This window comes from Mus caroli, chromosome 4, assembly GCF_900094665.2.
Source record: "Mus caroli chromosome 4, CAROLI_EIJ_v1.1, whole genome shotgun sequence".
Lineage (NCBI taxonomy): Eukaryota > Metazoa > Chordata > Mammalia > Rodentia > Muridae > Mus > Mus caroli.
In genome coordinates this window covers 118,227,000-118,240,984 of record NC_034573.1, presented here as the reverse complement: position 1 = coordinate 118,240,984, position 13,985 = coordinate 118,227,000, and the positions used below count along the sequence as shown (strand labels likewise).

The 13,985-nt window shown below is 48.6% G+C and overlaps 1 protein-coding gene across 1 annotated transcript in view; it reads right to left on the bottom strand.

Moving 5' to 3' along the window:
- Csmd2 (CUB and Sushi multiple domains 2) overlaps window positions 1–13,985 on the bottom strand; it is a 575,103-nt gene that overhangs the window by 108,121 nt on the left and 452,997 nt on the right. The window contains exons 27-29 of the mRNA XM_029476560.1: window positions 7,991–8,182; window positions 4,664–4,802; window positions 182–369 (exon numbers count right to left, since the gene is read on the bottom strand). Of these exons, the coding sequence (XP_029332420.1) occupies window positions 182–369; window positions 4,664–4,802; window positions 7,991–8,182 (519 nt within the window). The remainder of the gene's footprint in view (window positions 1–181; window positions 370–4,663; window positions 4,803–7,990; window positions 8,183–13,985) is intronic.

Here is a 13,985-nt window from a genome sequence, read left to right as displayed (position 1 = left end):
TTTAGACCCAGGGTGTGTAAATATATAAGAACCATTTGGGGTAGGGTGCATCTCAGGGAAGATAAATATTCTGCAAGCTCTCTGTAGTCTAGTCTATCACCTTCCCTTCTGTACTGTATTGCTGCTTCTTGGTTAAGCCCACTGACCCTACCCTTGGGGCTCTCTGCCACCAGGCCCTTACCTGTGTAGTCAATAACGAAGCCGGCATTGCTCACAGATGCGTCGCTGCGGAAGGCGAGGAAGAGGCTGTTGCTGCTGCTTTCAATGCGGCTGGGGAGCTGTGAGCCATAGAAGCTTCCTATGAGAGGGCTCAGAGAGTCCCTTCCATCGTAGATGTGAAGAAAATCATAGCCAGGCTCCAAGTTAAATCTGGAGAACAAAAATAGCCCATCCCCACCCCCCACGGAGGTCAAACAGGGGTTTGTTTGTGCTGGGGCCTCCCAGAAAGCAAGCCCACCATCCCATGGTACCCTCCCTCCAAAGACTGAAGAGAATGAGGTGACATCCCAGTCGGGAGAGATGGTACAAATTGTAGCTTGGGGACACAGGTTTAAGATTCTAGTCACTGAGTGTTCTTGGTTCTGTAGCCAAAGGCCTCAGGTTTTGCTCATGGTTGGGAGAGATGGTACAAAATGTGGCTTGGGGATACAGGTGTAAGATTCTAGTCACTGAGTGTTCTTGGTTCTGTAGCCAAAGGCCTCAGGTTTTGCTCACGGAAGAGGGAAAGCAAGTTGCCAACTCCAGGCATGAAGGGGCGAAGCTGGCAGGCTCTTGTCTGACTTCATTGTTCTGCTATCACACCAGTTTGTACTGAGTTTTCCTAAGAGCACAGAATTGTCCAGGGAGTCATCGCCAGAAGGATGGGACCTGCCACCCTGAAAAGCCTAGTTTTCTCTTCCATCCCATGCCAGCCATGGCCCTCTTCAGCATCTGCCACCCACTGGGTTCTAGCATCACCTTCAGGTGTCTCTCCCTGAGCTACCTGATCCTAGTGTGGGATGAAAATCCATCCTAACTGAGAACGGGAGTTCATGGATATAATCTATCCCTGTAGGGCATCTAGCAGGGGCATCTAAGCTTTTGATATCGTGACATGATGTTGTCATCTCCAAATATGTCAGGCCACAGTCATAGCTATCGTGGGACACATGAGGCTCATAGGCTGCAGGATGGACATACCAGCCTAGAGAGAATGTAATGGAAAATGACAGCTAGGAAGAAGCGGAGTCTCAGTAGCCCTCATGCCGTGTGTGTGTGTGTGTGTGTGTGTGTGTGTGTCTGTGTGTGTCTGTGTGTGTGTGTGTGTTAGCTGGCTCACCCCTTTTGGAACTCTGCGTGGTGTGTATCTGATAACTCTTAATGTCGGCGCCTGCTCTCTGATGCATGATTCTGCTCTTAAGCATGTGTCCAATGAAGGCAATTTTTACTAAATCAAGTGTAAAGAGATGAGAGGGCTGACAAGTAAATGTACTTTCTGAAAACAGATTTCTGATGCGAAGGCACTCATGCCCTGGAATGGGCAGGGACACAGAAATGGACCATTCGGTTAGACTGAGAATGAAGTGGCTCTTCTACCCTTTAGCCAAGACACATGGTGTAGAGAGGGGTTATAATCTGGCTAGGGTAGTGGCAAAGAAGGTAATGCGAGTAGGGAGACAGAGTGTGTCTAGAAAGCAGATGTGTGTCCTCTGTACATAGAGCCTTCCCATACTGGTGTTGGCTGCAGGGCTGCTTCCCTTTTCTGAGTGACATAGTTTCCTTATTCCAGAAACTACCCATTCTTTCAAAAGTCCTCAGAGAAAGGCTCTGGCTGAGTTTGTCTTGGTCACAGATTGTGGAATGACCTCTTTTCTTTCTTTCTCTCTTCCTTTCTCTCTCTCTCTCTCTCTTTCTTTTTTCTTCCTTCCTTCCTTCCTTCCTTCCCTCTCTCTCTCTCTCTTTCTTTTTCCTTCCTTCCTTCCTCCCTCCCTTCCTTCCTTCCTTCCTTCCTTCCTTCCTTCCTTCCTTCCTTCCTTCCTTCCTTCCTTTCTTCTCTCTCTCTCTTTCTTTCTTTTTTCTTTCTTTTTTCTTCCTTCCTTCCTTCTCTCTCTCTTTCTCTCTCTCTCTTTCTTTCTTTCTTTTTCCTTCCTTCCTTCCTTCCTTCCTTCCTTCCTTCCTTCTCTCTCTCTTTCTCTCTTTCTTTCTTTTTTCTTCCTTCCTTCCTTCCTTCCTTCCTTCCTTCCTTCCTTCCTTCCTTCTCTCTCTTTCTTTCTTTTCTTCTATCTATCTATCTATCTATCTATCTATCTATCTATCTATCCATCCATCCATCCATCCATCCATCCATCTCACTTTTGAGACAGTTTCACATTGCTGCCTAGGATGGCCTGGAACTCTTGAACTCTTTGTTATCCTGTTTCAGCGCTGGGCATGCAGGCATGAGCCACCATACTCTGGTGGAACCAGCATTTTTCTCCCTGTATCTCTTCCTACCTTATTCACATCACTGGATTTTTATCTGAGCCCTTTCAAGATGCCCAGCACCATATCTGGTGCCAACGACAAAGGGCATGCTAGACACATGCCTTGCCTTCCTGAACTGGCTGGTGCTGGAAGCAGCGGATGCTCTGCTAATGTAATGGGTACAATGCTGGTGGATTGTCATTAGCTGTTTGAGCCCACTGAGAAGCTGACTCTCAAAGTGGGGCTGCATCTCCACCCCCCCATTTCAGATCCAAGCAGGTGTGCCTCAAAGTGTCCTTTAAGTCCCTTCCAGGAATGAGTGGGCTTCCCCTAACTCCATGACTGGGAGGGACGGCAAAACAGTGAAGATCCTGGGAGTGAAAATTCTGTGTCCTTGAGATGACCCAGCTGTTCTCAAGGTGAAATGCTCAACAGATGTTACTGTTGTTTATGCAGTTATATAAGAGTACCTACAGTGGGAAAGAGAAGTCAGAAGTCTATCTATACCAAGTTCAGCCATAGGATGCTCACTTATGGAGCACAGCTCACTTGGTACCTCCTGCTGCCTCAGCTTCCTCAGTTGGTTTTTGTATGATGTTGTGGGTGTCTGATTGGATGATGTTATCTCTATCTGTTGCTATTTTTTCTTTCACTTGAGTATCTCACCAGAGGGCTGCTGCTCTGTTCTGCCTGGGGCAGGCTCCACTTGCAACTCCAGCTGCCTGCCCTAAATGGGCTTCCCTGTTGACATCTGCTGGCTGCTTTGAGCTCCTGCCTTGATCACAGTTTGCTCTCTCACTCCTTAGTCATTCTTTTACTTTGTCTTGATGCACACTTAATAAAGTAACCCCTTCAGAGCAAACAACATGGCTACCGTAGGTCACACTCCTGACTGCATAGAATGGTCAATAGTATATAACATAGGGTCTATAAAATGTTCAGTCTCCACGGAGGGACACACTCAGGCTTCCATGGTGGTCCAGCCTGAGCTTATCCCAGGGACTGAGATGACCCACAGCAGTGGGACAAGGAAGGTAAACAAGAAAGTCACTGGGAAGCAGATGTGAGATAGGCATGAACGAGGCTTTGAGACTCAGGAAACCACCAAGCATTCAATTTGACTGGAGCTCTGGGCCTGCTTGGACAGATGGATGTGCATCAGACTGTAGAAACCAAACTCAGAAATTCAAAACTCACTTAAAAAGAGGGTAGATTTATTAAGGGATAAACAAACAAACAAACAAACAAACAAAGGACCTGCCTGTTTGCTTCTTTGCTATTAAGTTGCCCGTAAGAGAGAGTACCCTGGAAGGCTAGACAAGACAGAGTAGCCAGTGTGAAGACCAAGACATCGTTGGCATGGAAGATGATAAATGGTCAAGTTGAGGCAGGAGGTAGTAGCATGAAGATGGAGATGTGAGAATTTGCTGTCATGTATACATACGTACTATACCATACACCATACAGCGGTCACCTTTGGACATTGTTCCTTCAAGAGCTATTCACTTTGTGTGTTGAGAGAGAATTTCATCACTAGCCTGGAGCTTGCCAAGTAGGCTAGGCTGGGAGCCTCAGGGAGCTGCTTCCTATCTCTGCCTCCCCAGTGCTGGGATTACAACCACGTGTCACCATGCCTGGCCTTTTAAGTTGAGAGACTTAGACTTGTGTGGCAAACACTGACTGAGCCACCTCCCCAGTCCACGCTGGAGTCTTTTATCAGAAAAGTTCCTAATGGGACTGTTGGGGTAGTCGCCAGGCTTAAGTAGTCCAGAAGGCCACTGGAGGGAGGAAGAAGGGAGGGGATAGGGCAGATCTATGGAGAACTGCCTGGGAATGGAATGAAGGTGTGAGTGCACGGGTTAGGTGGAAAGATCATGGAGACCTGCAAAGCTTCAGGATGGAGGGAGGCACTGGGGAGAGGGCCAGCCAATGTGTTAAGACATGGAGACCCAGGTTAGGGCTCCTTTGTGTTTAGCAGCCACAAAAGTGTAAGAGAAAGAGTGTTAGCTGCTTTGGAAACTATTACAAGGATCCTGCAGACACAAGTCCCAGGGCAGAGAAGACTCCAGTGGATGCTGGAGCCCCTCCCCATCTCTGACTCTCTCTTACTCTTGGACCTGAGAACTCTGCCACACACCTGTGAGAACTAGCCTGGCCACCCAGGTCCTCAACTCCCGAGGTCTCAAAACCCTTGGTCTCCCAGCCCGGGAAAGGTACATACGTGTTAAATACCAGGGCGATGACGTAGTCCGGAGAGACGGTCACTTTCCAGTCACACTCCTTGCCTGGTGGATAGGGTTCTGGGTAGTTTGGTGACAGAATGACTCCTGATGGCCCTGTTAGGTCTCCTCCACAAGGAGCTGAGGAGAGAAGGTGAGGAAAAGTCTGTCCCCTTTACTTGGTCACTTAAAAATAGGCCATTTTATACGATGTGCATTTCACCTCAGTAAAATAAATAAATAAAACAAAACACAAACAAAAAGCCCATTGTTGTTGCTGATGTTGAGACAGGGTCTTGTGTAGCCAAGGTTGGTCTCTAATTTGCCATGTCTAGTGAAGGATGAGTTTGAATTCCTAATCTCTGCCTCTGCCTCCTGAGTGTTGGAATCACAGGTGGTTTGCTACCATGCCTCATCTGGCATGATGCTGAAGATGGTACCTAGGGTTTTGTGTATGCTAGGTAAGCACTCTATCAACTGAGCTGAATCTTCAGCTCTCAATAAATTATCTTAAGAAAAAAACCAAAAAACAAAAACCAGGTTCTTCCTCGCTGTGACCTTAGGGAAATTACTTAACCTGCATATTTTTCTCTTGTGTTAAAAGGAGGTGATGTCTCCCTTAGCGGGTGTCTGTGATGCTTAGGGGAGAGGTCTCATGGTCAAAATGGTGTCACCGTCATCTTTCAGGAATATGAAGTATGTGCCATCTTCTCACCGTCTTATGAATTCAGGAAAGCCTCGTGGGTGTTTACTGTATCTTCTTTGTGCAGGCTATCACAGGGAGTGGAAAACACCATCATGTTTGCCTGCCAAGCACTATTGGTCTCCTTGGCTGCCAGCTCTCCTGGCATCTGTTTGGATCCCAGATGCCTTCCAGCTTTACTCCTTGCCTAAGGATGAGCATGCCTCTCATCAGGACCAATATGCTGCGATTCCTCCTGAGTCCACAGTGGCCACCCTCTCCTGCACTGGTGGACTTCTCAACAGATGGGGAGGATAGGGTAGCCAGGGATCCAGCAAGCTGTTTTTCCCAAGGGCCTCCTTCAGCCTCTAACAGGTCCCAGGCAGCTCACTGCATCCGGGACAGGGACAGGGATGAGGGTGAGGGCTCAGGATTTCACACCTCAGCTTTGACATGGCTTTTGTCCAGATGACCCCTAACACCCCTTGTGGAGAAGCCAGACTCGAACCCAGGAACCAGAGTTCTAAGCTCATGTGCTGACTTCACCGGGAATGGAGCTAGAGCTAGCCTGGCATCCATCACAGACAACGTTTGACAAATATTTGCTTCCTCTCTTTGTTTCTCTCCTGTAAGGCAGGGCCATCAGGGCCAGCTAGCTCTGTTCATGGCAGACTGCCAAGGAGCTGGAAACGAGGGGCTCATCACTGGGATTTCCAATCTGTTTGTGAGAGGAGGTGCCCTCCCCGAGGCCATGTGCAGAAGTGTGTGCCATGAAAGCTGAATTAACCTCACTGGCCTGCTCAGTGCCCAGCTGCAGCCTGTCAGCCTGGCCCAGCCCAGCTCTTCCTTCGCAGGGTGCTGGTGCAAGGACTTACTTTTTCTGGAAAGTATATTAAAAGGGTCACAGCCTTGTGGGACAGGAGACACTGAGAGGGGACACAGAGGCTTCCGGGTGCTTCTCAACAGAACCACTCCCCACCCCACATCCCCACCATTGGAATCCGGCTCACTGGGAGGAAGGGAGCGCAAGGATTTGAAATATGAACAAAGAAGGGCATTGGGGGCAGAAAGGAAGGGGGACAAGGAGATGAGGCCTAGGTATCTTGTCTCTCTACAATGCCACCAGGGAAATGTGCATGTTCCCCCTCACAGGCGAGGATCCCAGGCTAAGACTTGAACAATTTCCACAGTGAATGACAGATCCTCAGCCCATGTTTGGGTCTGATTGTTTGCACACCCCACTTCTCTACAACACTGAGCTGGCTCCAGGGTCTCTTTGGTTCGTGAGCTAACCCCATTTCCACCAAGGAACTGGATCCAATGCCTTGCTTTCAGAACCACATCCCAGAGCTGGAGCAAGTCAAGGCCAGACCTCAGATATCAGGGTGGTCCTTACTGTGGAACCTTCCAGGGTGAACACAGCTGGGAGAGGTCTCAGGAAGTCCCCTAAGTCTGTCTCTAGCAGGGAGGACGCATTGGTGGTGGGAAAGCAGGGGTTTTGTGCTCAGCCTGGCGTGGGCGGGAATCTTGGCTCTTGTGTTTCTTAGCTTTGCAATTTGGGACAAGATATCCAAATTTTTCTATTTTGGTTTCTGTAGCTATAATGAGGGAATGGTGCTAAATTCAGGGAGCTGCAGGGAAAAGCTAAATGGGGTTATCTAAGCAAACTTCTAGTGTGAGCCCAGCACACATTCGGACTCAGTGGCCATCGTCATCATTTCTCTCTCTCTCTCTCTCTCTCTCTTTCTTTCTTCCCCCTTTTTGAGACAGGGTTTCTTTGTATACATAGGCCTGGCCATCTTGCAGACCAGGCTGGCCACAAACTTAGAGATTTGCCTGCTTCTGCCTTCTGAGTGCTGGGATTAAAAGTGGGATTAAAAGTGCCTGGCTGGTCTCTCTACTCTTCTGTGTCCACCAGCCATGGGCACAGGAATCAACTGAGTTCATCATTTCACTCGGGGAGCAGAAGAGCTGAACACCTGGGGCATGCGGGCACCTGGGGCATGTGAGTGACTACCTGGGGCATGCGGGCACCTGGGGCATGCGGGCACCTGGGGCATGTGAGTGACTACTTGGGGCATGCGGGCACCTGGGGCATGCGGGCACCTGGGGCATGTGAGTGACTACCTGGGGCATGCGAGTATTATTATTACTACTGTTATTATTAAGAGCCTTCATATGTTGATTTGGGAGATTTTAAGACAAAGGGTAGATTGCAGGAACCCTAATCCAGGCAGTCAGCAATTCCCTGGGAGAGGGAGAAAAGTGTCTTTCCTTTGCCCCTGGAATCTGCTGATCTTCTGACCTGGGATGACCTACTCAACTTAGACAATAGGCTGGAGACAAGAGGACAGATCTTCCTGGCTCAGAACTCTCTGAGATCATTTTTAAAAGTTCATGAGATGTGCGTGTGTGTATATTTGTGTGTGTGTGTGTGTGTGTGTGTGTGTGTGTGTGTGTGTGTGTATACCTGTTCTGTCTGTTTGCGTGAGTGTGTATAGGAAAACTGGGTTTTCTGCATCATTTTGCTGAACCATTCTCCTGGCCCCAGGCTCAAAAGGCAGCTAGCTGCCTACTGTGTAGAGGAGCCTGGTACCCACAACCCCAAGACTGGAGAGATGAGCAGACGCCTGAAGCTGCTCTGTACCGATGCATGTGGGCGGGCTGGGCTGCCAGAAGAATCGGTTCTGGATCTTCACGCAGCTGATCTCTGCGCTCCCCTGCAGAGCATAGCCTGGGTCACACTGGAACACTGTGCTATCGCCGGCTTCCCAGCTGTCACCACTCCGACTCCCATTCTGCGGGACTCCGGGGTCATTGCAGGAGGTTGCGGTGGACACTGAGGCAAGAGAACAGAAGAAGGAGGTGACAGTGTCTGCCTGTCAGTCAGGCTCACAGCTCATCAGCTCTGCTGATCATTACTGCCCTTGACAGTGACCACTAATAGAGCTATGTCATTGTATCTACCAGCCTGACCCATTTACATCACCGTCACCACTGGACCAATACCTCACTGTGACCACTGGGCAGCTAACACAGTGGTTCTCAACATGTGGATCACGACCTCTCTGGGGCTGCATAGCAGATATTTATATTAAGGTTCATAGTAGTAGCAAAGTTACAGTTATGGAGTAGTCACAAAGTAATTTTATGGTTGGGGTCACCTCAAGAGGAGCTGTATTAAAGGGTTGCAGCATTCGGAAGGCTGAGAACCACTGATTTAGCAGCAGATGCATTTTAGAAGTTTAGTTGCATTGTTATGCGTGCAGAAATGAATTACGTTTACAAATACTAACGTTCTCCAGACAAAGCTTTGCTATCTCATGCCATGATCAGTTTGAATGAGGGGAATACAGTTTGAACCCCACAGATCTAAGCAAAAGAGTTTGGGAAGGATTTGGGGTTGACCTGCTAGGGTTGCCTATGAGGGTCCCAGGGAGTCTGCTGAAGTCAGGTCTCTCCCTATGTCAAAATAGCCACGGACCCTTTAGACTTGCACCATGTTTAGGAAAAAATCAGATACTTGTAGCCAGTGGTAGAACTGAGCTCAAAATCAACCTGAGTGGCTGGTCTGTATTAAAAACTCAGAACAAGGACTGGGCAGATGACTTGGGTGCAAGAGCACAAGGACCAGAGAACCTTTGGGAAAGCCATGGCAGCTGACCTAGAGCCCCAGCACTTGGGAAGTGAGCTCAGGGGATCTCTGAGACAAGCTGCCTAGCTATGATGACTGAACTGGGATGCGTTGGGTGCAGGGACAATTCTCAGCAAGAAAAATGTAGCGTGAACCAGGAAGACACCCAGCATCAAACCCTGGCCTCCAAACCAAGCCAGACATGCACAGACATCCATACGTGAGAACACGCATTTATGCATGTATGCCATACAAATAACATATGCATACGTGTGAAAAAGTGGGGGTGGGGCTCAGCAACGGAGGAGAGGTTTGTGAACCAGTGCTTAACTAAGTCTAATAGGGAGTGAGTTTATAGAGTAAGTGGGGAATAGAAGGGGGGAAGGAAGGAATAAACGATAATAGGAGTGAGTGAGTGAGTGAGTGAGGGAGGCAGGGAGGGAGGGACGGAGGGGAGGGGGAGGGAGGGAGGAAGGGAAAAAGGGAGGGAGGAAGGGAAGGAGGGAGGGAGCATGACCCAAAGAAATTCAGCCTATGTGGTGGCATAACATCACTGTCAGTGAGTCATGGGACAAGGAGGATGGTGCTGTTGCTAAAGCTGGTGACAGAGGCAGGTGACAGTGGCCACTGGCAAGGGCAGAGGAAGGACTGAGGCAGCCATCATGCCCTAGCTGCCACCCCAACCCTGAGCAGATGGCAGAACCTGCCCCTGTAGCATTTGCTCTGCAGAACCCAGAGGCAGGAATTTTCTGGAGATCCTGTGATTTACCTACAGCTCCCTAGCCCACAATTGGGAGACTTTTACTTTATACTCCAACCGAAGGATCTGCTGTGACCCAGAGTATACAATTCACATTTTACACAAAGGCATGGGGCCTCCAATAGATTCTGGTCGGTCTGTCAATGGCTTCCAACGTCCGGGGGAGATGCACCCATTCTGCTTTGCCACCAGAAGCACTTCAGTGGCCATGGTCAAGGAGTGGCAGCCCCAGGAGCCTGTTGCCAACATCACTCAGTACAAGATCTGGGATTGTGTGGCATGCTACCTTTGATTCCACAACCCCAAAGGCAGTAGCTGACAAACTATAGCCCACAGGCAAATCTGCCTCTGCGCTTATTTCCACAAATAAAGTTTTATTGAGACACAAGCAATGGTCATTTGTTTACATGGCACCCCGCTTTCGTGCTTTGAAGGAAGAAAGTGAGTTGTACCAAGCCACATGGACCACAAAGGCTGAAGGACTGGAGTCGTTGACAGAACACACTGTCAAAGCTCGATCTGTGGTGTCTTATCTCCTTATCTTCCTTTCTCTTTCCTTCTTATGTCTCCCTCCCTTTGTTGCTCCTTCTGTCTTTCTACCTTTCTGCCTCCTCTTTCCCTTTTGAGAAAACGATCTGAGAGTTGAACCTCGTGCTTCTTCGAGCTAGGCAAATACTTCACCACGGCCTTGTTTTGAACATTTTACATTTTTAGACAGGCTCTTACTAAGTTGTGCAGGCAATTCTTGACCTTGGCCTCCCAAGGCCTCAGCCTCCTTGGATGACCCAGGGCCACAGCCTTATGCCGCCATGCCCGGCTGCCATCCTATCTCAAGCTCTCCCCTTTTGAGGATGCTAAAACTATCCCTATTTTTATTCACTTTAAACAATGCTCTATCACTATGTTCCAGCCACAGTTCTATACACCTTCCCACATGGTCTGCTCATGCCCCTCCCCCTTCTCCATCACAGGACTCTGTACATCTTCTGTTTGTCTGGAATGACCCCGCAGCAAGTCTCCTATGCCAGCTCCACCTTGATGTTCAGTTTTTAGCTCCAGACCACTTTTTAGACAGGTCTCCTTTATCCCCTTTCTGGGCTCAGCCTTAACCTTCCCTGCTGCCACTGCCGTTTTCATCAGAGTATCCTGTTCTGTTCTTGTCCCAGGACAATCTGTAACAATCTTGCTAATTTACTTGTTTGCCCCTTCCTTGTCTATCATCCCCCTGCATCTCTCTGCCAACAGAGACCATTCTGCTCATCACTGCATCCCCAGGGTCCTCGGGACTCAGCCTGCCACAGTGCTTAGTAAATATTTGCTGGATAAATGAATGAATGAATGAACAGATCATCACCGTTTGACACTTGCTGGACTTATTTAGAAAGTCAAATAAGAATTATCTTCTGCCTTCCCAATTAAAAACAGACTTAGCTTTCATCCCCAGCGTCACAGGGTGTTGTACATATGTAAATGATTCCCTGGGAGAAAAACAGCTTGCAGTTCTGGCCACACTCAGAAAGGTTATTTATACGCTAGGCAACAGAAATGCAGTGATTAAGCACCAGGTTTGGGAATCCTGGACGCACAGGTTTCGATCCAGACTCTGCTGCCTATTAACTCTGTGACCTTGTGTGAGAATCCACACAGCCTGTATCTGCAGCGTGGATTAATAATAGTGTCTGTGGCAACATGTTTCTGTCAAAACTCTTAAGAGATGATCTAGTGGGGAGCTTAGCTGCCGCCTGCTCTGTAGATGGCTGAGATCACGATGCCCGCTCAACTCTTGTGGGTCTCAGGTTCTCTCCTGAGTGCTCCTGGATTTGAGCAGCTTGCTAAAGCCTCCAGGGAAAAGCTAGATCCTCCGGGTACTGACAGGATGTTAGCTATTGCACAGTCATGTTTACTTAATAAAGCCAAGCAGCTTGGGCTAATCGTGCCTGGCATTTCTGCCCAATCCCTCATCAAACATGCACTACCAGGTTCATGTGTGGTAATCTATTCCCTCTCCCGAGAGAGGAGTCCTGGTATTTGCTAACTGTTGACAGCAACAGAAAGGACGACCTTTCCTGAACCTCCAGTGTACTCAGAGCACAGGGGGCCAGGTTGTCATGGCCTTTCTGGAACCCCGAGCTAGGTAGTTGTGATTGCTCTGACCAGCATGAGATTGCCTAGGGAAACACTGGTATCAGGGACCCCCCACCCCAGCCCCTTCTCATATGATCATGACTTCATGTGTAGCAACACCTGCTGCATACATGGATTCCAGGGAGCCTGAGAGGTCTGCTTAGCCTTCATACTTTAAGAGAGATGTGTGATGCCAAGGAGATGCCACTCAAGATGGGCAGGAGGGCTGGTCTTGGTTGGTGCTAGAGAAACCGAAGCGAGATGCTTGGGGGAGCCAGAGGCTGCAGCAACTAATTCAGAACAGGGAGATTAGGAGGCAGCAGCTTTGGAGACAAACCTTGAAGGATGGTGATGACTCTGACTCCTGGGAGCTGGGCCTGGCCAATGCACGACAAAGCTGCAGGAATGAGCCTTACTTAGGTGGTTCACACAGGAGAGTGCCTAGGGACCATCCCGTGAGGCTACCATGAGGACACAGAGGAGTTCGGATGGTGCAGATTTGTGGAATGCTTATTTGGGATCCTGTCTTAAAACATCTCTGTCAGCATGGGCACAGTCAGAGAACATGCACTGCATGTGTGCTTTAATTATTCATGTTGCTCCTCCCCCAAGAGAGTGCCCGGGAATCTTCCACACCCTCCCCTCGGATGCTTCTATTGCTCATCCCAGCCATTGCTAACATTTGCTCCATGAAATGCCAGTCTCCCGAGACAGCCTCAAAAAAAAGTCATTCCTGGTCAAATTACGTTTGGAAAGTGTGACTTACTGGACACGTTTTGAATTTGTGAGTGTGAGCATCTGGAATACACTCAGACGCTGCACTACCATTAAAGATAATCTGCTTAGGTTGGCCTCCACCAAGCCTCTTTCCAACAGGGCCATGCACATTTGTTTTTTTTTCAGTACCAATTAATATTCTATGGACCTTCAAGAATAGACTGGAAATGCCAGGCCAGAAGATAGCACATATGCTGTGAGGACAAGTTACTATGTCCAGGTTCCCTCAGTATCCTGGAGGGGACTTGTTCCAGGCATTCTCCCAGGCATGAATACTCAAATCCATGATGCTTAAGTCCCTTGCATAAAAATGGTGCACATAACTCATATGATCCCTGGTGTATGTTAAACCATCTGTAGATTACTTCTAATACTTAATATATAATATGGAGATAGCTATTATACAATATTGGTTGGGAATAATTACAAGAAAAAAATCTGTGTATGTCCAGTACAGATGTGATTCCACCCCTCACACACACCCAGAATTTTTGGTCCAGGATTGACTGAATCCATGAGTACAGAATCCATGGATCCCCCAGCCTGAGTTGCTCAGGAAGTTGGAAGACAGAAGAGAAAGTCCGGAGACTCTGAGTTCTGGAAGATCAGCCAAGTCAGGACCTGGGCATTTGAGTATTGCCAGTTTTGGGCAGCTCTTTGTCATGCAGCTCCGTGACTGGCCACTGCTGTGCACACTTAGATAACCTGAGATTACCAAGATCACTCTCATGCTTGGCTTCCAGTCCTTTCCAAGACCTGCACTCAAAAAAGAACCAGAGGACACAACACAGAAACTTCCAGAACGGAGACCTACACCACTGGGCCCTGAGTCTTCCTCAACATCCCCCCATTCACCCCAAGGGACCACATTCTATTTCAGAACTCACTCTTCTCTCTCAGCATTCTCTGCACCCAAGATGTCCTATTTCACACCTCCCCCTGCTCATTAGGGTCCACAAAGCCTCTGAAGTCCAGCCTGCTAGTATCTTTCCATGGCTTTGACCACTCCATTCTTCAGATACTCGTTTCTTCTCAGTTACTTCTATTCATCCTTTAAGCGTGAATTTGAATAACACCTTCTCTAGAACACTTTTCTTGATGTTTACAGTGGTCTCGGCAGCATGGATTTCTCTACTCATGAGCTTCTTAGGACCTGAGCAGCTCCCAATCTGCTGCCGTTCTCTACCCAAGTGAGCTGGGAATGCATGGAAATATTTTTGTGTGTACTCAGGGGCATATGCACTGCATATACACTGTGTGTGTGAGAGAGAGGGAGCGGGAGGGAAGGGGAGAGAGAGAGAGAGAGAGAGAGAGAGAGAGAGAGAGAGAGAGAGAGAGAGAGAGAGA